General features: G+C 37.3%; 2 protein-coding genes across 3 annotated transcripts in view; both read right to left on the reverse strand.

Annotated features, from left to right (window-relative positions):
- Nucleotides 1-1303: 1303 nt before the first annotated feature.
- pdgfrl (platelet-derived growth factor receptor-like) lies at nucleotides 1304-12185 on the reverse strand. The gene is made up of 6 exons (XM_007258621.4): nucleotides 11991-12185; nucleotides 8100-8379; nucleotides 6938-7089; nucleotides 5964-6263; nucleotides 4822-4958; nucleotides 1304-3157 (listed from the first exon to the last, which is right to left on the reverse strand). Exons 1-6 carry the CDS (start codon nucleotides 12043-12045, stop codon nucleotides 2966-2968), a joined length of 1116 nt encoding a protein of 371 aa, XP_007258683.3. The 5' UTR covers nucleotides 12046-12185; the 3' UTR covers nucleotides 1304-2965.
- Nucleotides 12186-13419: 1234 nt separating this feature from the next.
- The window catches only part of slc7a2 (solute carrier family 7 member 2), a 34424-nt gene continuing 24828 nt past the window's right edge, over nucleotides 13420-23015 (reverse strand). For both annotated transcript variants that reach the window (XM_022684216.2, XM_022684215.2), the window contains exons 9-12: nucleotides 21929-22128; nucleotides 20343-20509; nucleotides 18565-18673; nucleotides 13420-17005 (exon numbers count right to left, since the gene is read on the reverse strand). In XM_022684216.2, coding sequence (XP_022539937.1) covers nucleotides 16854-17005; nucleotides 18565-18673; nucleotides 20343-20509; nucleotides 21929-22128 — 628 coding nt within the window. In that variant the 3' untranslated portion in view covers nucleotides 13420-16853. The remainder of the gene's footprint in view (nucleotides 17006-18564; nucleotides 18674-20342; nucleotides 20510-21928; nucleotides 22129-23015) is intronic.

A 23015-nucleotide genomic window follows, 5' to 3' on the forward strand; every position in this document is an offset into this window, starting at 1 on the left:
TGTGTCTGCGTACCAAAGTAAACAGACATATCATCCTCGCCTATAGCACAGCTGAACCTGAGAGGGCGCTGCTGCAGAGGCAGAAATTGCCACAATAAAATACCACTTTTTTTTAAAGGTTTGGAAATGGTATGTTTCATATGTTTCATTACTTCTGAGAAACACATTTCAGCTATTAATGAGAAAAATATGGTTTAGGGTTTAGTGGCTCTTTATATATGTATACTATTTATAAAGGAGCCTTCATTTAAAGTGGTACCCTTTTAATTAAGAGTAGTTTGGCAGATGTCTACCATTTACTTATATAGCCTGGTCTGATCTGCGTATATAAAGGTACTGTTGTTAATGCATTGGTTATAGTGCAACAGGCTATAATAATATTGGTTATGTGTATGTAGGTGTATGTAAACAAACATGAGAGGAAACACAATCAACAATATGAAGCTCTGCAGAAGTAAAGGTCACACCTATATGTTGTATTATTGTACAATAAGTTGTTATTGTAATAATCATGACAGGTCTAGTGATTGTAATGGCAGCACTAATGCAGAAATACAGAAAGTGTAGACTGTGTGGAAGGGCTGCTGTATGGAAAAAAAAGAAGAAAGGGAAAAGTGTGCAACGCTCAACCAAAATAAGCACTGAGCCTGAACTGCACATTCCACATATGGAGTTCATTAGAGGCTTAGCACACTTTCCACACTGAGCTCCACCATCAGCCCCACTTTATGTTGACTGCCAGCCATGTGTGAACCATGTAACACACTGACTCCTCAGCCTTCTGTGCTGGAGCGCAGATCGGATTATGTGCCCTTTCTAAAGAGTGTATATGTGGATAAGCACTTTGGCTACGTTCACATTACCAGGCTGAAGTGACTCAAATCTGATTATTTGCTCAATGTAGCTTAGATTTGATTTTTTCATGGCTGTGTGAATGTGCCAAATCCGACTTTTGACACTTTTCAAATCAGATTTGAGACACTTTAATATGTGGTCCTAAATCGAATACCTATATCTGATCCATGGACATGCGACATGAATGTGAACAGTCAAATCTGAATTCATGCGTCTTTTTGCTATCAACGCATGCGCTACGTGCTTCTATCTCATACCCACACATCTCTCGGTGCAGCTGTGCAGCTATAGCTGCAAAAACAGCAAAAGCAAACCGCCTGGCCTTTTTTCACCTCCTCGACCTGAGCATGTACTTCAGGACTTCACTCGAGCAAAAGATGCTCCACATATGAGCTGCTAACAAACGCATCCATTTCCCTTTATAAAGCTACGAGCCGTCTCTCATATGTAAAATATGGCATTTTTTATTGTTTGTGAAGAAGGCGGTGTTTATACACGTATCAATGTGCGGATGTGAGGCATTTCAGGGACAGATTTGTTCACATTACACACATACAGATCATTTACATTTGTGAATGTGAACCGTCAGGATGGACAAATTCAATCAGAGCAAAACAATTCTGATTTGAGCAATGTCGCTTGTAATGTGAACATAATCTTTGAGTCCTCAGTTGTTTACCAACAGAACATTTAAAAAGTAAGAATGATGGTTATCTCTCTGTACAAAATCAAAAAAAAATATCTTATCATGTATTATTATTGTATATATACAGGCATACCAGAATCTTGACCACTTCTATGCTTGTACACTCACAGTTAACTTCATTTGGACCATATATAAGTACTGTTGTTTTTTTAATTACATTCTGTAGTTCTGCATCTACAGTCTCTCTGCATACTTGCAGCTCTGGAAAAAAATAATAAGAGAGCACTTAAAAATTATGTGTTTCTTTGATTTTACCAAATTAAAAACCTCTGGAATATAATCAAGAATAAGATGGATGATCACAAGCAATCAAACCAAACTGAACTGCTTGAATTTTTGCACCAGGAGTAAAGGCATAAAATTATCCAAAAGCAGTGTGTAAGACTGGTGGAGGAGAACATGTTAAGATGCATGAAAACTGTGATTTAAAACCAGGGTTATCCCACCAAATATTGATTTCTGAACTCTTAAAGCTTTATGAATATGAACTTGTTTTCTTTGCATTATTTGAGGTCTGAAAGCTCTGCATCTTTTTTTCTTATTTCAGCCATTTCTCTTTTTACTCAAATAAATGCTCTAAATGAGAATATTTTTATTTGGAATTTGGGAGAAATGTTGTCTGTAGTTTATAGAATAAAACAACAATGTTCATTTCAATCAAACATAAACCTATAAATAGCAAAATCAGACAAACTGATTTAGAAAATGAAGTGGTCTCTAGACCAGAGGTGTATATTGCATATTATATCCTCCTTGCACCCTGTTCTTCAATGTTCAGGACCCCACAGAATAAACCACCACAGAGCAGATACTGTATTATTTGGGTGGCGGGTCATTATTCTCATCACTGCAGTGACAGTGGTATAATGATGGTTAATGCATGCTGTACTGTGTGTACAATTGAATCTAATACAGCAGTGCTGCTGGAGTTTTTAAACACCATTTCTGTTGCAGCTTGTTTGTGTTTTTGTTTCTTCCAGTACTTCATCACTGATATTTCTGGTTGATGGACTATTCTCAGTCTAGCAGTGACACTGATGTGTTTAAAAACTCCAGCAGCACTGCTGTGTCTGATCCTCTCATTCCAATACAACACACTCTAACACCTCATACACCACCATCATGCCAGTGGAGTCGTCACTGCATTGCTGAGTATAATGACCCACCAGCCAAATAACACAGTACCTGCTCTGTGGTGGTTTTCTCTCCTGTGGGGTCCTGAGCATTAAAGAACAGGGTGAAAGCTTCTTTTTGTTCCTCGTTTGCTGTGAAAAAGCAGTTTATTCCATGGCCTCACACTCACTAATCCCTGTAAAGAAGTATCAGTGATACAGATCTGCAGCGGGGTGCCTGTGGTGTAAATTGTGGTGAGTCTGTTGGAGTTTTGGTGTTTTCTCGGTGGAGTTAGTCGTACGAGTTGACGAGTGTGGCCACAGATGTCTCTCCGTGAGAGTTCTTGGCTGTGCATATGTAGTTCCCGATGTCGATAGTCTCCACGTCCTCCACGGTCATCACGCTCTGAGAGATGCGGGTGGTGTAGCCTACGCCTCTGTGTATCAGCCTCCAGGAGCTCTGAATACTGACCGGCCTCTGGTCCTGCAGTGGGAACATAAAGAGAGGGTGTGTAAGTGCAGAAAAAGGCAAAACTGATGAATTTACTGATTGTTTAAATCTTTTAACATAAGCTTTGGTGTGATTTTGTGGAAGCAACTTAAGCATCCTTCACAATCCTCGTTTTTTACACAATTGTTTGTATGTAAACATCACAAAGGGGGACAAACAGCAGTTGGGTAAAACTGGAGCAGAGCAGAGAATAGAGCAGAGTGTTTTATAAAATGTTCTACAAGGAGAGAAAAAAGGCTTAGCCCAGACCCACATTTTCACATGTCTTAAGTCACAACCTTTTTTTTTTTTTTTTAGAATACAAACCAAAAAATGTATAAAAAAAAATAGCCTTTGAAAACCCATTTAAACAAACATATGCATGCAAATTGAATTTAAGATCATTTTCTTAAAGCTCACCTTCTGTCGTTTTTTCTTTCATTTTAAAATGTCTAGTTGTGGTCTCTAGTATGAATGAATGACATGTGAGCCGTTTTTGTAAAAAAAAAGTGCTCAGGTGTCTCTGTATAGCTCTTTTTTAATGGACTGTTTTAGGGGTGTGTCCAAAATGACCGGATTCCAGCTTTGCTCATGAATATTCATACATGCAAACAGCATGCAAATATCTCTCCTCTGATTGGCTAGGAGCACTGCGACGCCCCTCCGCCGCTCTGCCGCTCACTGCCTCCCACCTCCTAACTGATGAGCGGTGATGTTGCGTCGCTTCAGCTCCGCCTCTGGGAGTTTCTCGAGCCAAGGTGGGCTGGTCTGTGAGTTTCTGCCTACGTAGGCAGAAAGATAATTCAAAATTCACCCGTTTTTCGGAGGGGGGGAGGGGGGATTTCTTTGCTTAGCTCCTGCAGACAATGGGGGCTGCAAAACAGTTTAATGTGCAGGTGTACACATTCAACTCGGAGAGACCTACTGTATTCCACAAAAAACAAGAAAAATCGGATTTTCGCGGAAGGTGAGCTTTAAGAAACTGAGGAGAAACATGACAACTACATGTATAAAAGTTACTACAATAAAATTATATTTTATATACATTTTAAAATATAAACTTAAGACCACAAAATTAGATTTTTCACTTTCCTGCATAAATCTGCATTCAGAGTACTTTAGTAAAAAAAACTCTCTTTTTTTCCCTAACGTAAAAGACGAGTGCAAAATCAGATGACCATTCATTATTTTACTTTTTTTCCCCCTCACAAACTTTTGGGTCAAAACCCTGCAGCAACTAAGGATTATTTTGGTTGTCGAATAATCTGATGATATTTTTTTTCGATTAGTCAGCGATTATTTCTAAAAACGATAGAAACAGTTGAACATGAGATTTAAAAAGGCATTTCAATGTTTGGATGTTGTTTAAATGTGTAAATTACTGATATTTTGTGATTAAATATGTAATCTGTTGTGTTTGGGCACTTTTGGAGACACAGAATAAGTTGAGTGTAAACTGAGTGAGTGATCCATTTACCCATCTCCCATTGCGCTTCTGTTCTCAGGACTTTGTGTAATGCGGTACAGTGACAAATTAACGATTAGTCGACACATTTAAATAATCGACATTGTTGATTATATCGACTAATCGTTGCAGCCCTACAACCCACCATACAATACATCCAAACAACACATCATTCCTTTACAGAAACACTTACCTGACCCGGAAATCTCCAGTTAAAGTTAACCTCAACCTCAGGCTCCCCCAGAGCTGTACAGGTGATGTTGAAGACCTCTCCTCCGCTCACTTCACTAGAGGAGGCCTGAATAGTTGCAAATGGAGGACCACTGGGTACTAGAATTAACAAACAGGAGAGGAGAACCTGCATTTCAGAAGTGTGACAATAACTTTGTACTGAGAAAATCTATTATATTACAAGCTATATATGCACAGAGTGAGCAAATATATGGACAAAGAATTTGGTGACCTGCTCAATCATTGTTTCTTGTTAAATTTAAGTTATAAAAAAAGCTTGTGCTGCTTTTTTATTGGAGTGTCCTTACTGTGCAGAGTAGGCTTTCTTTTCTTAGATTGTGGAGCATTGCTGTGAGGATTTGATTGCATTCAGCAACAAAGGCATGAGTGAGGTCAGGGTGTTGAATGACCACCAAACCGCCAACCAAAACTCTTCTCAAAAGTCCTGGATGGAGCACTATAATTCCATAGAGCACAGTCGTTCCACTGTTTCACAGCTTTACACATGGCAATAGGCATAATACCAGCTCTCATACATATTTGGATTGGAACATATACTGTAGTACATATATACACAACAGTGACAGTTCTACTAAATGCATACATGGTTCTTTACTTGGTTCAAATAATTTTTTAATAGATTGATAACTATTAATTGGAAATGGTTCTGTATAGCACCAAAAAAAGTATTTCATTTTTCAGTAAGCGTTCTACACTGATATGCCAAATTTGATGGTATATGGGAATAATACAGTATCCCGTGACTTTTGCCATGTCTAATGGAAGCTAAATAATGCTGCAGTGAACTGTGGGAAATGTTTGGGGGCGCTTCTGAAATGTGGATTAAGAAATGTCCCACCTATCTGGCACCCACTCTCAGGCCTCGCTTGATCTTTGGTAATTTACACTGACTTGCCATGAACATGCTGGTCAGTGCTCTACCTCACTCACAAGATATCACCTCATAACACTTATACAGGTGTGCACTTTTACAGGCTGTCGCCTATAGCAACACTTAATAATCAATTTACATACAAACATCCCATGACAGTTCATCTGATACAACAGAATTTACTGTATCGTCACCAGTAACATCCGTCTCACCTTCCACGTAGAGCAGCTGGTACTTGTTGGAGATCTGGGGCGTGGTTTTGGTGGTGCTGTTGGCTTTGCAGTAGAACGTTCCTCCATGTTCAGGACTGGGTTCCTGCAGGATGAAGCCTTTAGTGGGGTGGTAGGAGATCAGACTTCCATCAGCAGGGATTTCTTCTGGAGGAACCTCTCTGTGCAGCGAGACTGTGGCCTTGGGCGTGGTCACCCGGCACGGAACGGTGGCAGGCTTGTCGGGCCGCAGGTACACGATCTCGAAGTGGATGGCCGACGGAACAAACAGCTCATCTTTGTCTTTGAAGAGAGATAAATAAAGTGCGTAGTCATCAACTATTTACATCTAGTGCTGGCCGAAACCAAACCGAACCAAATTAAAGATTTGTCTGAAGGATCAATGAATACTAAACCTGATTTTTGGTAGATTCATTTATTTTGCCACTTATTTGCCAATATTTTTAATATTTGTACAAACATCACAGCAGAAGAACAAAGCACAACACAGTGTTTCTACTTACACACACTTACACAACCCTGTTGAGGACTTTTAATTTGACAAAAGGTATCCACACGCAGCAGCCAGTCTTTGGTTTGGCCAAGTTGAAACAAGTATGTAATGCTCTTTTCTTTGACTGGGCTTAGCTTAGTTCAGCTGCGATGCTTAACGTTTTCTGAGCTGGATTACTCACAGAATTGATGACAGGACAGTCAAAGCTAATAGTTAATAGTTTTAAGGTCAATCTGACATCATTTTAGCTCTGTTTTGTGTTTTGTAATCCAGTAAAGTGCCATTGCTGCTTAAAACAATCTTAACAAACACTAGAACATGGCCTTAATTAAGTACATTTTTTCCAGTTTCAGATTAATTCTTCCAGTTACCAGCTGTTAGTTTTTTTTATTCTAATTAACTTTAGGCCAAGCCTGAAAAGATTTTAAAGCTTAAAAGCTAAAAATATATATTTTTCTTGTACCTGTAAAGTAAATGTAAGTGATGGAGGTGCGATCAGGGTCCTTCTCGCACTCTTCACCATCGCAGAGGATCACCCAGCAGCTGTACTCCCCCGTGTCGGCAGCAGAGGGCGACGTCAAGATCAACTGACCAAACTTGTCATGTTGCTTAATGCTGACACAAACATAACAAAAGTGAACCAATGAGTTTTTATTAAAAGATAATGCTGCTTTTATACATCCCAATGTCTTTCTTTACAGGAGAATTGGCATTTTTGCTCCTGTGCTCCACCTACAGTCGGGAAGTGTAATTTGGACTTTGAGTTATTCCTAAAGAACACACTTTTCACATGCATTTGACAAGCAACGAGATACAGAACTGTCACTCAAAGAGAAAGAAGCATGTGGACTAAGACAGAAGAGCAATAAATAAAGTATTTTACATGGTATACATATTCTAAATTTCAGAATATACACTTATCAATGTATATGTACACACTCTACATATACATATATAACATACAGTATTTACCACTTCCTAAGAAAAGGTGCTAAATTAAAAACCTTCACCCAGCTTATTCATGTATCTGTTATACAGATCTGGAAAAAAATGAGACCACTTAATGATGAAGTTTTTCCTTGATTTTACCAAATTGAAAACGTCTGGAATATAATCAAAAGAACGATGAATGATCAACAAACCAAACTGTACAGCTAGAATTTTTGCACCAGGAGTGGCCTAAAGTTATCCAAAAGCAGTGAGTAAGACTGGTGGAGGAGAACATGCCAAGATGCATGAAAACTGTGATTTAAAACCAGGGTTATTCCACCGAATATTGATTTCTGAACTCTTAAAACTTTATGAATATGAACTTGTTTTCTTTGCATTATTTGAGGTCTGAAAGCTCTGCATCTTTTTTCTTATTTGAGTTATTTCTCATTTTCTGCAAATAAATGCTCTAAATGAGAATATTTTTATTTAGAATTTGGGGGAAATGTTGTCTGTAGTTTATAGAATAAAACAACAATGTTCATTTTACTCAAACATAAACCTATAAATAGCAAAATCAGTTAATCATGGTGCAGTACTCTATAATTTGGTATTGTGTTCATAAGCCAATTAGCTATGCTCTAAATAACATTCAATAAATACTGACTGTTGGAATGCTAGCTTAGCAACATTACCTGAGGCGAGAGTCGTTAAATGTATCCAGGTAAGAGGGGTACGCCCATCCAATCTTGGTTCCTTTACATCTCAGTTCCAGTGTTTTCCCGGGGTTTAAGGTCAGAGTGTCACCGAGGCGCTGGAACCGGCCCTTTTCCAGAACCTGGGTTAGAATGAACTGAGCTTTTCCTCCCGACTCCTTCTCCTTCAGCTTTGGGTAGCGCACCTTCACCTTCTTCCTCCCTGGCCTGAGTCGATTCTCCGGGATCTCTTTCTGACGCTTGACATGTTGACTGAAACCTGGGGCAGCATGGGAAACAACATGTGTTATGGATAGCTATTGGTAAAACTGCTGAATGCTAGTAAGAGCTTAAAACAACATGAGATAAAAAATACCTGAAGAGTCTATAGAGTCAATAGGGCTCGATTAACAACATATCAATCAATAATACTGTATAATTTATATTATATCATATATTTCCTAATCCCAAAAAGCCAATCGTCTTGACAACTGCCTTGCACAAGAAGCTGAAGGTAGAGGTGATAAACTAGGCAAGTATGTTTTGAGAACTAAACCCAATAGAGCACCTGTGGGGCATCCTCAAACGAAAGCTCCTTGATATAATCATGAAGTACATGAGTGGACGAGGATTCCATAGAGGCCATCTGTGCAGCTCTAGTGAACTCCATACCCAATAGGGTTAAGGCAGTGCTAGATAATAGTGATAGCCACACAAATATATTGACAATTTGGGCACAATTTGGCCATTTTCACTTCAGATTGTACTTAGTTTTGTTGCCAGTGGACATCAATGGCTGTGTGTTGAGTTATTTTGAGGGCACAGCACATTTACAGTTATACTGTAGCTCTACACTGACTATTTTATACTCTATTAAGGTGTCATATCTTTAGTGTTGTCCTATAAAAAGATATAAAAAAATATTTACATGTGGTCCCTCAGGATGATCAGTATACTGTATGTGATTTAGAGACTTAAGAAAGAACTCTGGTGTAAATTAGATTTTTTTGTTGTAGTAAAACATGATAAAGAGTACTAACAAGGGGTGGGCGATATGGCTCTAAAATAATATCACGATATTTCAGGGTATTTTTGCGATATCGATATACTTGGTGATATTGGAAAACAGAAAAATAATTAATTAATTTCAGGAATATAGTATAAGAGTATAACAGCATAATCATAATGCGGCAAAATAAATAATATAGCATAAAATTATATAATGCAGAAAATAATATTGCAGAATATTAAGTGCATGCATATAAACTGCAAACTAAAACAAATATACAATAAATAAACCTAAAGCTTCACAGTAAATAATAGACTACTTTTAAGACAGAGCATCTCTATCACGATATGGATTTTTAATATCATGATATTTCGGTGTTACGATATATTGTATACGATATAATATTGCCCACCCCTAGAACTAACCTTTGTTGAATAGCCACCTCTGCTCTTCCGCAGCTCTCCGAGATTCAGTATTTTTAGCAGTTTGTCCAAACATACTTTAGAATGGATAATATGGGGCATATTTTGCCCCTGCAGATAAATCACTTTTTACATCATTATCCCGACTCAAAGTAGCTTCACACTTCATTGTTAGAGTCCAGAGAGCCGCCCTGCCATTTACAACAAGGCATGTAGAACTTTTAAAATGAACAAGAAGAACCTAACCTAATCTCCGGGCACTATGAGTTGTAAACAGTGTTTTTTTAATAAGCTTCTTCTGCATTAATGTCTGGGCTCTCCAGAGTCTACCAAAAAAGTGTGAAGCTACTTTGAGCTGGATAACGGTGTAAAAAGCAGTTTATCTGCAGGGACAAAATATGCCCCATTCATCCATTCTAAAGCATGTTTGGACAAACTGCTAAAAATAACTAGATCTTGGAAATCTGCAGGAGAGCAGAGGTGGGCTATTCAACAAAGGTAAGTACTCTTTATCATGTTTTACTACAACAAAAGTCATTTTTTTTTTACACCAGAGTTCTCCTTTAAGTCTCTAGTTCACATACTGTATACTGATCATCCTGAGGGATCAAAGGACAGTGTGTAATGATAGTGTGATCATGTGACTTCTTTTACAGAATGTAGAAAATGTAAATGTAAAAACTAGTTTTAAAAAACTAGTTGAACTAAATAAAACTAGTTCTGACACACAGTTAGTTAGTTTAACTAATACAAAGTTGGATGTTGTATCAATCTTCAGAAGTGGGTCTGGGTTATTATGGGTTAATTTCAATCGATACAATATAATTATATGAACCATATAAAATCCACAACTGACAAGAATTAACCATAACATCCACAATGGACATCTTCACTTATAAATGTGAGAAAAGTGAATTTTACTATTCATATAATTCACCCTGTAGTGAACGCCAGTCAGTGACAGATAAAATGTGTGTATATAAAAATAATGAACATAACCAACAATATCGGAAATGTGTTTAAAACTCATATGATCAGATTTCCTCTGCTGTATAATGAAAGAATGGAAAGTGGATTGCCCTTTAACCAGAACTGGTGTCTAATTTCCAGAAGCAGAGCCAGTGAGATAGAGAGGAGATGGAGAACAGATCAGCAGAACTTACATCTGGAAAGCTACTCCACTTCTGTGTTTCCAACCCACAGCTGTATAAACAGCAGTGCAGGAAATCTGCCTTTTTCTTCTCTAATTTAGTGCATTATATTTAAAATGTTCACCTCATTTAACACCAACATTGCTGCTGCTTGATTTTGCAAGACATAACATTTAATATTTAACATTTCAGATACTGATAAGTAGGGATGTGCCAATCAGGCTGTTTTGCCAATCTAGCCAATCCAGATCCCAGTCTCTTAAAGCTGAGTATCAGCTGTATTTAGTAGTGACCTAATTAAAAGAAATGAGTGTTTTATAGCAGGTTTAGTAGCTTATAATCCAGTCTGATTAACCTACCTGACCTTTAGCTCCCAGTTTCTTTCAAACACTTAAAAATTCTTTACGTGTGTTAGCATTAGCCTCCAGTCATGATGTTCAGTGCTGGTATAAAAACAAAGAAAGGCATGCCATCCTCTCTCGAGAATGAGATAATTAAGGCTTGGGAACGAGATCCTAATGTTTGGGAACGAGATAATTAAGGCATGACCATGACTTTCTAAATTATTTAAATCGAAGCCGTTAAGGCGTGGCCACAAGGTTCTTTTGTTTCACAGCAAACAAAGCAAACAGCTTACTGCATACTGTCTGCTATCTACTATCTGAGCCAATCAGCTGTTAGTATGAGAATTAAGTGTCTTTTACTTAAAAATTACACAATGTAATTGTGGGCATGGGCATTAATTTTGCAGAAAATCAAACTTAAATACTTAAATATCTTGTTCCCATGTCTTAATAAGTCATGCCCACATCTTAATTATCTCATTCACAAGCCTTTATTAACTCATTCCTGCGCATTAGGATTAAGTTTTTCCCATACCTCAATAAGTCTTAGGATCTTATTCCCATGCCTTAATGCCTTAAGTTGTGTCCATGCATTAGGGTCTCGTTCCCATTCCCCAATAAGTTAAGTGGCCACAATTTAATTATCTCATTCACAAGCTTTAATTATCTCATTCCCATGCATTAGGATCTCATTCCCATGCCTTAATAAGTGGTGGCCATGCATAATTTTTTTTTTTTTAACCTTAGGGGCTCCGTAGATAACCGAAATCTTCTCGGCCCACAATCTCACTCATTCCCAGAGTCTGGAATCTTCATCACTTCCACCCAAACCAGTATCATCACTCCTGGCAAACTCCACAAGCCACACGCCCACAATACTTTCTGTACTGTGAAAATTACAGCTGCGGATGTTTTGTGGGAGAAGAGCAACAAAGCAGAAGAATAAAAAAAGCAGACTGTCTCACCATTCTGGAGCTCCAGCAGGACCAGGATCAGGGTGAGCTGGACCCACAGCTTCATGGTGCAGGAAACTGGTTGCACAGAAGGCCCAGACTGCAGGACTGCAGAACTTCCACTCTGCAAGTTCTCTCACTCTCTGTTCACACTGTGAGCTTCATCTTCCACAGTCCACCAGAAGAGGGGGTGCATTAGTGGTGTTCAGCCCTGCAGCTCCCCCCAGAAAACAACTCCCCAGAAAACCATGTGCTGTGAACTGGCAATCTTCTGGTGCCTCCTGGTGGTGGATTTTAGGACACCATGGGTTATTCTGCTGTTTATCCTCAACCAGCAGCAGAATTTGTGCAATAAACCTGGACTTACTGCCCAGCATGATGACAATTTATTTTCATTAACAGAAAATCCCCAGCAACTCTAATTTAGTTTAATCTTTTTCTCAGCAGTCAGTTTCAACATACAATAGATCAGATTTGGTTTCAACATGAAAATCTGACATGCCTTACTTAATACACAAATAATCCTGTAATATTACGCTTACATAACCCATATCTGGCAGCACTCTTCACTTCATGTCCTTCAGAATCCAGAATCTGCAGCCTTTAGGTGATTAGTGATTTTAAGAGGGCTTGAACGATTTTTATTGCACTTTCTCGACTGCTCCAAAAAAAAAATCCAATCATCCATTTTATGTGTTTGGTGTCAAAAATAATATGCTTCTATGAGCCGTTTGGATGCTCCCTTATTGAGACCCGCTAGACCAGTTGATGAAACCCAATTTCACTCATTTTGAATGATAACCTCAGACAGTACACAGCAGAATTAGCCAGCAGACTTCGTCTGAGGTAGGGATCTATACCTACTGTCTGTGGCAACTCAGCAGATGAGGGAGATTAAAAAAAAAGTATTTTCACACAGTGCTAGCTAACATTTCTGCAGAACATTAGCTAATGAGGTAGCAATAAAATTATTACCAGGTGTAATCATATTAGTCCAAAAAATGACTCTCTATAAATCTATAATCTCAGGATTAGCAGTGAGCAACTACTATTATTTATAACAAGAGAAACAAGAATGTTTTAATTGTCAAAAATAAAGTATTCTTTTTAAATTCATAATTTACATAAAATAACAAAAAATATGCAGAGCTTTCAGACCTCAAATAATGCAAAGAAGACACGTTCATATTCATACATTATAAGAGTTCAGAAATCAATATTTGGTGGAATAACCCTGGTTTTTAATTACAGTTTTAATGCATCTTGGCATGTTCTCCTCCACCAGTCTTACACACTGCTTTTGGATAACTTTATGCCTGCACTCCTGGTGCAAAAATTTAAGCAGTTCAGCTTGGTTTGATGGCTTGTGATCATCCATCTTCCTCTTGATTATATTCCTTCAGCCCCCCACACAACAAAGTACAGATCAGTACAGTAGAAGTAATGAAAAGCACATTTATTGACAACAGTGTTCAAATATGAATAGAAAAAAGATGAAAAATCGAACTGAATTGTCTACAATCACTCTGTGATGTGTTGTCTGGTTATTAAGACTATTTTTATTTAAAGGCACTGTACAAAAGAAGACTTCAGACACGTTTATCAGGTTTACAAATGATACAAAATCATTATTTGTGAGTAGAAACTTCTGAATGAGAACAAGCTCCTTTGCTGCAAATAGAAATGCACTAAGATCACTGGATTTCTCAGGTTTTGCCAAACTGAAGTACCAGGAAAGCGGTAAGGCCTTAAGGTATACCAATCAGCCACAACAATAAAACCAAAATGAATGATTAGATCACACTGTATGACCAGTATCAGAAGCAGTAAGACACATTTGGAGTCTGTAAGGATGAAAGCACTTCAGTAAAAAGCCATCTGTCCAGAAGAAAACATGCATTACAACATTTTACAAACTCCCATAAAGCGAATGCTTTAATACCAATGCAATGCTGCTGACGTGTCTAATAGCCTTTGCATTCTTGTTCTGAAATATTTACACATGTATAGAAGTTTTATATCTCTAAAACAACTAAGAAATAAAAGCCTATTAATAGAACATTTAATTACAAATACTAACACATATAATACTTAATTCATAATTCCCTGACTGCTCTTAATAAAACTTAATAAAAACAAGTTCTATAACACAGTCAGAGCAAGGAATGTAGGATTAAGAGGCAGACTACTAAAACAGAGGTGCATATTGTTGCTATTGGATCAAAACCTTGTATCTCCACAAAATGTCCTAACTTTTTAACTTCCAAAAGTCATTATAGAGTATTTCAATTGGTCCATTTATCTTGAAATTTATATTTAAAAAAGTCAAAACTTTAAAATTGAAGAAAAAAAAAATGGAGATACAAGATTTGTGCATAACAGCTACAATATATTCAAATTCTACAATAAGCCAATTTGGCACAAATGACATAAACTCTGTATCATAGTATAAACACATCATCACTATGCTGTCTATAAAGTGACAGTAAAGGAAACTGTGATCCCACTTTATAAGTTAGTTATAAGTGTCTGTAATAACTTTGTAATTACACATTAATAATAAACAAGACATATCCACTACATATATTTTGTAGTGTGACAAGAAGGAAAGAGGAATAAGGAAGACAGAAAGAGGAGAGACATGTATATAAAATGTGTTACTATTCAGTTATTACAGACACACAATATAAAGTGGGCCTTATTATAAGTCTGCTGCAGGGAATTTAAAACGTTTTTTGTTTTCAAAAAGAACAAAAAATCATAGCAAAAAAATAATAGTTATAGAAAATATATTTTCAGTAGAAATACTAGGAATACTGGTCACGGTCAGTAGATTTTTAACAGTGAAAGTAAGTCAGACTTTGTTTGTAAGTGAATGGGAAATATAAGTAAAAAGAGAGATCATAATACTAGAATATTATTATTAATTACTCCATGAGCCAATCTCTATCTGACACATTTGCTGCATTACCACAGTTCACAGCTTTTAAACATTATGTTTATGTTTTTCTACACCTTAAGAAAAAAACATTAAAGCCCATTCCGGATGGGATTAGTTTCTCAGGGGGTCCTGGGGTAATTTTCTCTTTTACGGGGGGGGGGGTGTCCTTTGAAAAAATGACAGGCTGATTTCGTACTGTTTTTCAAGGAACTCTGTGGTCCTTCAGTAATTTTAGTCCTGTCCGGACTGACATCTCTGAGTTTCGTCTCCTCGCGTTTAACAAAATAACTATTTGTCCACTGCCACGCACTGCAATTACACTTTGGGTGCATATTTCCACGGCGATCCACGTTAACACAACAGCGAGAGGAAATGGAGGAGCTACTGAACAGGATGTCATGTGACCGAGAAAGCCAAAAAACTCACTGGTCCTCTTGTTTGTTTGTTTTTTCAATTGCAGCCTGGATGCAAGAGTTTTATCACAGAGTAGAAGTGTGAAATATTTTTCACAGACGTCTGAATATTTTAAGTGTGTTTTCACACCTGACTAGTTTAATCCAAACTTTCAGACTTTTCAGTTTTAGGGTTCGGACCTAAGTAGCAGGTGTGAAATGGGGCATGAGAGTTTATTCAGACCATGGTCTGGTTTATCTGCAGTGTAAAAGCACTTCTAGATAGTTTGAACTTTTAGACCAGTTACAGAAAGTTGAGTCAATCTTTAAACAAATTAGAGGAAAATTAGCTGTTGTTGTGCTCTAATCCGTATTCCATTATACTGAGAATTGATTTATTCACTATATCAGTAGATTAACCCTTATTTATAAACAGGAATAAAAGAAATCTGAGGAGAATACTTTACACTCATTCTGCTGCAGGGTGAAGGTGTGTACGTGAAGGGGAATCAAATTCTGACAGAAAGCTACAGTTAAGTACAACACCTGAAAAAACAAAGCAACTCACTGAAATCTAACATAATTAACATTCTACAAACCAGTTATTAATATAAAATATAGAGAAACTCTGCCCACGTAGCTGATGATGATGACAGCGTGTAGTAAAGCTCCTAAGTCCGCTTACCAAACTGCAGTGTGAAACCAAAACTATCCAGATCAAATACTGTATATACTGTTTATGTAACAAAGACAAGAACCTTGGTGCTCTTGGACCTTCAGGATCCAGACTTTCAGGTGTGAAAACGCCCTTAAAGACCCGAGTCAATATGCAAATGTGGGGATCACATGGGTTTCAGGTGGAATTGGCTCCTGCTGAGTTGGATTTCACAAATAGGCCCAAATTATTCCATGGGTCCCATCTCTAGACTCCATATCAGTGTGCCACCCAGATAGGGCCCATGTTTAACCTCTACTGGTCCCACTACTGGGCCAACATAGAACTGTCTGGTTTACAATTGGTCCACCCATACAGGCCCCAAATGGTGTGCTATAAATGCAGCAGATAGACATTACATTAATATAATACTGGAGTATTTCTATTCAAGCTGTGGAGCATGAACACTGATAAAGCTGGAGGTAACAGTTAGTAAGTTACTGTGTAAAACTCAACACTCAACACACCACTTCTCCTCAATCTGGATTAAAATACACAGTGCTGTCTGACAAATACACTCATATACACTACAGTTCATACACACTACATTCATACACACCATTCACACTCTCATCAAAGCATTCATATTAATATCAATCTCAGGACAGAGAGAGTGAGAGAGAGAGTAAGTGAGAGAGAGAGAGAGAGAGAGAGAGAGAGAGAGAGAGAGAGAGAAGTAAGAAAATTGATGAAACATTCATCTGCTGTAACCCAACCCTGTCGTTTGGGTTGAGGGTCCAGGGCAGGTCTGGACGCTCAGCTGGTGAGGGGGTTAAAAGCTCTGTGGCTCAGAGGAGAAACAGTCTGAAGAGAAGATTCTCAGATCACTAAAACTGACTCGTCTTCTCTGGATGGAGGAATTTTTCCACCACTTCTTCCTTTTCCTGCATCGTCTTTTTCTCTGGTACTTTAGAAGCCTGTCTCTGTCGCTGGTGCTCACTGCTGTGCCAAATCCCATATCCAAAATAAATGAGGAAACCTGTCGGGATTTAAGAGAAAATCACATCAATTATTTCTGTAATTTACATAACTGGCATTACTGCTACTGTAGGTATACTGTGTAGCACTACAGCTATCCACCTTATATCCACCCTATTCTGAGTGTGCTTCTCCCGCATTTGTGTTAGAAAATCCATATATCAGTTTATTTTAGATGGTTTCTGGTCGTATCGTATTTAACCCTTTCAGACCCTGCATCCATTACAATGGACTGGAAATGGATTGTCTTTATTTTTAAATGTTTTGTTGGACTTAACACTATTTGAGAGCTGTTAACCATCAGAATAGACCATGAACCAGCCAATGAACGAGTTTATAAACCAATAAAACAGTAACTTGGCCCAATCCACTGCAAAAACGTTGGAAAAACAGAACTAGAGCCATTGTAGGAAAGTCAAAAACATCTAAGTGTTACTAATTTAATTTAGTGATTTAGATTTTTTTTCATGTTTTTTGTATTTTTTTTTTACTGTTTAAGGATGGTTTATTAAATAAAAAGATCAATATAAAATATTACACACACACCTATAATATATTTTTAGTTAATTGGAATTTTTGCTATATAGAATATTTATATATATATATATATATATATATATATATATATATATATATAGTAGAATATTATAATCTTCTTTTCTGTGCATTACTGACAGAAAACAGCATTCTTACATTTTTTTCCATCACTGGAGATAAATCAGGTCTGTAAGGGTTTAAGTAAATACTATCTGAAGTAGCTTCTGCTGTTGACACGGACCATATACAGATCATATAGTAACTAGATATGGAAACCCAACAGTTTGATTAAAAGTCCTGCTGGAAAATGAAATCTGCATCTCTATAAAAGTTGTCAGTAGCAGAGGGAAGCATGAAGTGCTGTAAGATTTTGTGGGAAAACAAAACTGCACTGACTTTAGACTTGATAATAAAACACAGTGGATCAACACCAGCAGATGACATGGCTCTCTTTCTCTGCTGACAACTTTTATGGAGATGCGGATTTCATTTTCCAGCAGGACTTTGCATACTGCCCACACGGCCAAAAGTACCGATTGGTCTTATATAATATTCAAATTTTTTCATTTTTGAGACAATGATTTTTGTTTTTTTTTATTGGCTATAAAGCATAATTATCAACAACAATATAAGAATGAAACACTTAAAATAGGTCACTCTGTGTGTAATACATCTATATAATATATAAGTTTCACATTGCAAACTGAATTACTGAAAAAAAACTGGAGAGGGACTGCGGGGTATAGTTTTGTATGATGCCAGTCTATTACTGGCCCATTTACGGTCCAATATTACGTTAATGAGGGCCTGCAACCAGTGGGCCTACCTTTTCTATGCTATGCTACGCTATGCTATGCTATGCTATGCTCTGACTCTTGCATCACCAGACCTTTCCCCCTTTTATGCTTGGCTTGCTGCTGCTACTCCTTCAGTACTGTCAGTCAAGCTTAAGTAAGTTGTTTGGAGTCCTAAATGCTCACTGTGAGTGTGTGTGTGTGTGTGTGTGTGTGTGTGTGTACTTACCGACAGCCATCCAGACAGAGAAGCGGATCCACGTGTCTCCACTCAGCTGCAGCATGAGGTAAACATTGACGAATATACTGAGAATGGGCAGATAGGGTAATAGAGGAACCTGCGGAGCAAATACACACAGTGTTAAACACACTGCGCTGCACTGACCATCTGCACAGGTCACCACTAACACATGGCCTGAAGCGTGGTCAGCCATGGGACCAGGGGAAATAATTAGGCATGCGAGTCTGCTCTCTTACGCGCCTCATTGCTTTTGATCTCGGCTATTAAATAAAATATAACAGCGCTGGTATTTTCTTTTAGCGGAGAACACAGCTATTTATTAACCCTGGTTTATCATTTCTTTTCATCAGAAAATATGCTTCACATGCTTCCATGCTTTTTGTTTTACAGTGCCAGTGAAAAGTTTGGGCACACCTGTTTTTATTCAACCTCATAAAGACACTGAGATTAAAATACCAAGAGTGTGCAGACCTGTCCTCAAAGATAAATGTGCTACTTAGAAGAATCAAAATTATAAAACTATATATTCCGGTTTGTTTAACACTTTTTATTGACTAAATAATTCCACATGTTTAGCATTAATGTCTGTATTAAAGGAGAACTTCAGTGTAAAATGGACTTTTGCTGTAGTAAAACATGATAAAAAGTACTTACCTTTGATGAATAGTACACCTCCGTTCTCCCACAGCTTTCCAAGATCCAGAAATTTTTACAGTTTGTCCAAACACCCTTCAAACTGGGTGACACGATAAATGATAAATCTCTTTTTACATTGTTATCCAGCTCAAAGTAGCTCCACGCCTCCTTGCTAGAATCCGGAGAGCCCTGACATTTAAAACGAGGCATTAATAACTTAGTGCACAAGAAGCTCATTAAAAACAACTGTTTACATCCCATAACGCCGTTACTGAACTGAAAATAACATAGACATATAGACATACATAGACTCAGCATAGCATAGCAGCCGGAGCCAGGAGGCAGGCTATGCAGAGTCTATGTATATATGTCTATGTTATTTTCAGATCAGTAATAGCGGCGCTCGGAGCTTAAGCTAGCATTATGGGATGTAAACAGTGGTTTTTAATAAGCTTCTTGTGCACTTTTTAAGTTATTAATGCATCGTTTTAAATGTCAGGGCTCTCCGGATTCTAGTAAGGAGGTGTGGAGCTACTTTGAGCTGGATAACAGTGTAAAAAGTGATTTATCAGGGCAAATTATGCCCCGTATCACCCAGTCTGAAGGGTGTTTGGACAAACTATTAAAATTTCTGGATCTAATAGAACGGAGGTGTACTATTCATCAAAGCTAAGTACTTTTTTTATCATGTTTTACTACAACAAAAGTCCATTTTACACTGGAGTTCTCCTTTAAATTTACAATGTACAAATGTGTCATAAAAAGAAAAAAAAAACACATTAAGTGAGAAGAGGCGTGTCCAAACTTTTCACCAGTGTTGCATGTGATCATATAGGCTTGAAATGTACATATTGATTAGGTACATTAGCATTGTGGCTTCAGTTTACAGTCATTCTAATAATTACCACATATAGCATACACAGGATTCATGATCAAGCTTTCAAACACATCAGAGACATACATTAACATTACAACAGTATACGTTTGTTAGCTACATTAGCTTCATAGCTTCAAATGCTACTTTTCTGTGCTGGTGGACAAACATCTACGCTGAGGGAAAGTTTTTTAATTTCTTAACAAATGAATAACCTGTACTCCACTGCTCATAAATCAGCTAGCAGTACACTCACCATGAAGGACACCTTCTTGCTGGTCTGGGGCTGTCTGCAGATCAGGATGATGCAAACAAAAAACACAACAAAAGATGCTGCGAGAGTTCCAAGCACCCAGGGCACCATGGCGAGGATGGCCAGTCCGTAATGTGTAGTGATAGCACTGATCACACACACTGTAATAACTACAGAAACAGAACATACATTTCAGCATCTGTGTGACAGAATGTCCAGTATATATTTAATTTTATAATACAAATAAAATGTCCTGCTTTTCTGTCTGTTTCTCTTTTTCTGAGTCTGTTTTGATTTCCTTGCCATGTAAACATGGCTCTGTTTTGTTTCTGTCTTATCTCCGCCCTAGCCACACCCAGTCATTAGTATTCCCATCTATCCTATTTGCTACCCTGCCCCCTTGTTTCCTTCCCCAGGTGTTCCCAGTCTCCCAGTTTTTATATCTATATCCCATGTGTTCATTTGTTCTCTGTGGTGCTGTTGTGTTCGCCCTGACTAGCTGTTTGATTGCTGTTTGTTTGAGGCTCAGTCCTGCCGTGTTTTTGTCTGAAAAGTTTCTGGTCTGTTATCACTGGTTTGTTTGTTTCTTTATTTGTTCATTTATAAGTCTTCTTGTTAGTCCTTTGTTTGTATTATAGTCTTTGTTTTTTTAGTGTTTGTTTTACTGTCTTAGTGTTTGTTAATTTTTGTAATGGAGCAAAAGACTTGCATTTGCATACTGCCTCTGTAGCATTACAGGTACAGTCATGCAAAAATCTTACATCTCCACAAGAAAGTAAAGTAGAAATAATAGAAATGTAAAAATACTTCAGTAAACCTTTATTTTTGTCATATAATTTTGGAGCATTTCTATTGGGCCATATATCATTACATTTTGACACAAAACACAAAAACTGCCAGATTCACATAATGACAATTTTTTTTTTTTTTTTTGCATTAGAGTGACCATTTTCATTTGACACATATTGTCATTTAAAAAAATAATCACTTGTCACTTTATTAATGACTGTATTTGATTGATTGATTGATTGATTGATTGATTGATTGATTGATTGATTGATTGATTGATTGATTGATTGATTGTGGCTGAAAAAGCTGATGCACAGGATGGGAAGGACCTGCAATCTTTTTATATTGCTTGCCTAATATTGCCCAATTATCTTTGCAGCCTTATTGATTATTATCTAAAAACTTACAGAGCATAACAGACCACAGAGAACTGCTTGAGATTAGTTACTAGAAAGTACTTGTATGTTATATTTAATAATGTATTAACAGTATTTGGTTTTTTGAATGATAACCACCAATTCATTACTATTACTTATTGTATTAAAACAATTATCATGCTAATTAATTTGTTATAGTTACAATTAATTGTAATTTCTTATTTGTCTCTGGATTTGACCCCAAATTTGAAGGACAAAGCCATCTAATATGAATACTGACAGCATTCTCTCTCTCTCTCTCTGTCTGTTGTTGTAGAAGTGACTCTTTAAACTTCTGAATGCTACGTTAGATCCCCTGAGTCTAACTCATATGTTTCAGGTTTTTATTAGGGGTAAAACTGTGGTAAAATTCATGATTCCTACCAATAACTCCGACGGCCATGTTGACGGCGGTGGAGGAGGCTGTGGTGGGCTGTTTTGACGGGTGGAGGATTGTCTGCAGGGTCATCTCTCCATCCTTCAGACTGTTCAGATGAGACTCAGACTCGGTCAGCTCCGACTCCCTCACCTCCTCTCCATCTTTATTCATCCTGCTGCCCTCCAGCACTGAGTCCGGACGATACCTGAAACACAGGACCTGATTATCAGCAAATATAGAGCTGGGTATGCTAATGCTAACAGTCTTCACACATCCTGAACCCTGACATTCAGACATAATAGAGTGTAGTTACTGTAGCTAATCACAAACTATCGCCAAAAATACAGAAAAAAACACCATAAAACTGTAAATATCAGAATTAAAATATAATAGCACAGTAGGGCATCACCAATAGGTGATAAAATAGCTACAGTTTATCATTCACACTCAAGACAATTCTTTGTTGACTATTTGTTTATTTCTTGCATAAAAATGCTTCTTGCTGAAGTGATCAACTCCCCAGCTTCCCACAGTTGTCTCGTGGATAACGCAGATTTCTGCTCTTATCCCTTTTTAATAAATTTTGGAAGATCTGGAAAAAACTGCATCCTATTTACGGAAACCATAACTTATAATTTCTGGAATTTCTTAGTTTCTGGAAAAGAAGTTCTAACAGCTTCTTTAGTTTTTTTTATACATTTCATATGTGCTATTTCTTTACCTGTCTCCTTTTAGATTGATGGCTGTTCATTTATTTCAAATGGGTATATACACAGAAAAGTACTGTATATTGCAGTGCTCTTTGCTCGACTGGGGTGGAATTTTTTTCCCCGTTCGTTGCTTGAGAAAATGTAAAAAATGTAAAAAAAAATGTAAAAACAAAGAAAATGTAAAAAAGAAGTGTTTAAAGAGTAAGTAAATAATTAATGTATGTAATTTTTAATATAATTATGGTGAAAAAAAATTTTTTCTCAAAATGTGGGCCATCATATCAACCAAACTGAAGGTTGGCATCAAAAATGTACTTATTTTAGGTTTATTTCTGGAGCTATGAACTTAAAGGTAACCCTAAATCATGATTTTACATGAATT

This window comes from Astyanax mexicanus, chromosome 10, assembly GCF_023375975.1.
Source record: "Astyanax mexicanus isolate ESR-SI-001 chromosome 10, AstMex3_surface, whole genome shotgun sequence".
NCBI lineage: Eukaryota > Metazoa > Chordata > Actinopteri > Characiformes > Acestrorhamphidae > Astyanax > Astyanax mexicanus.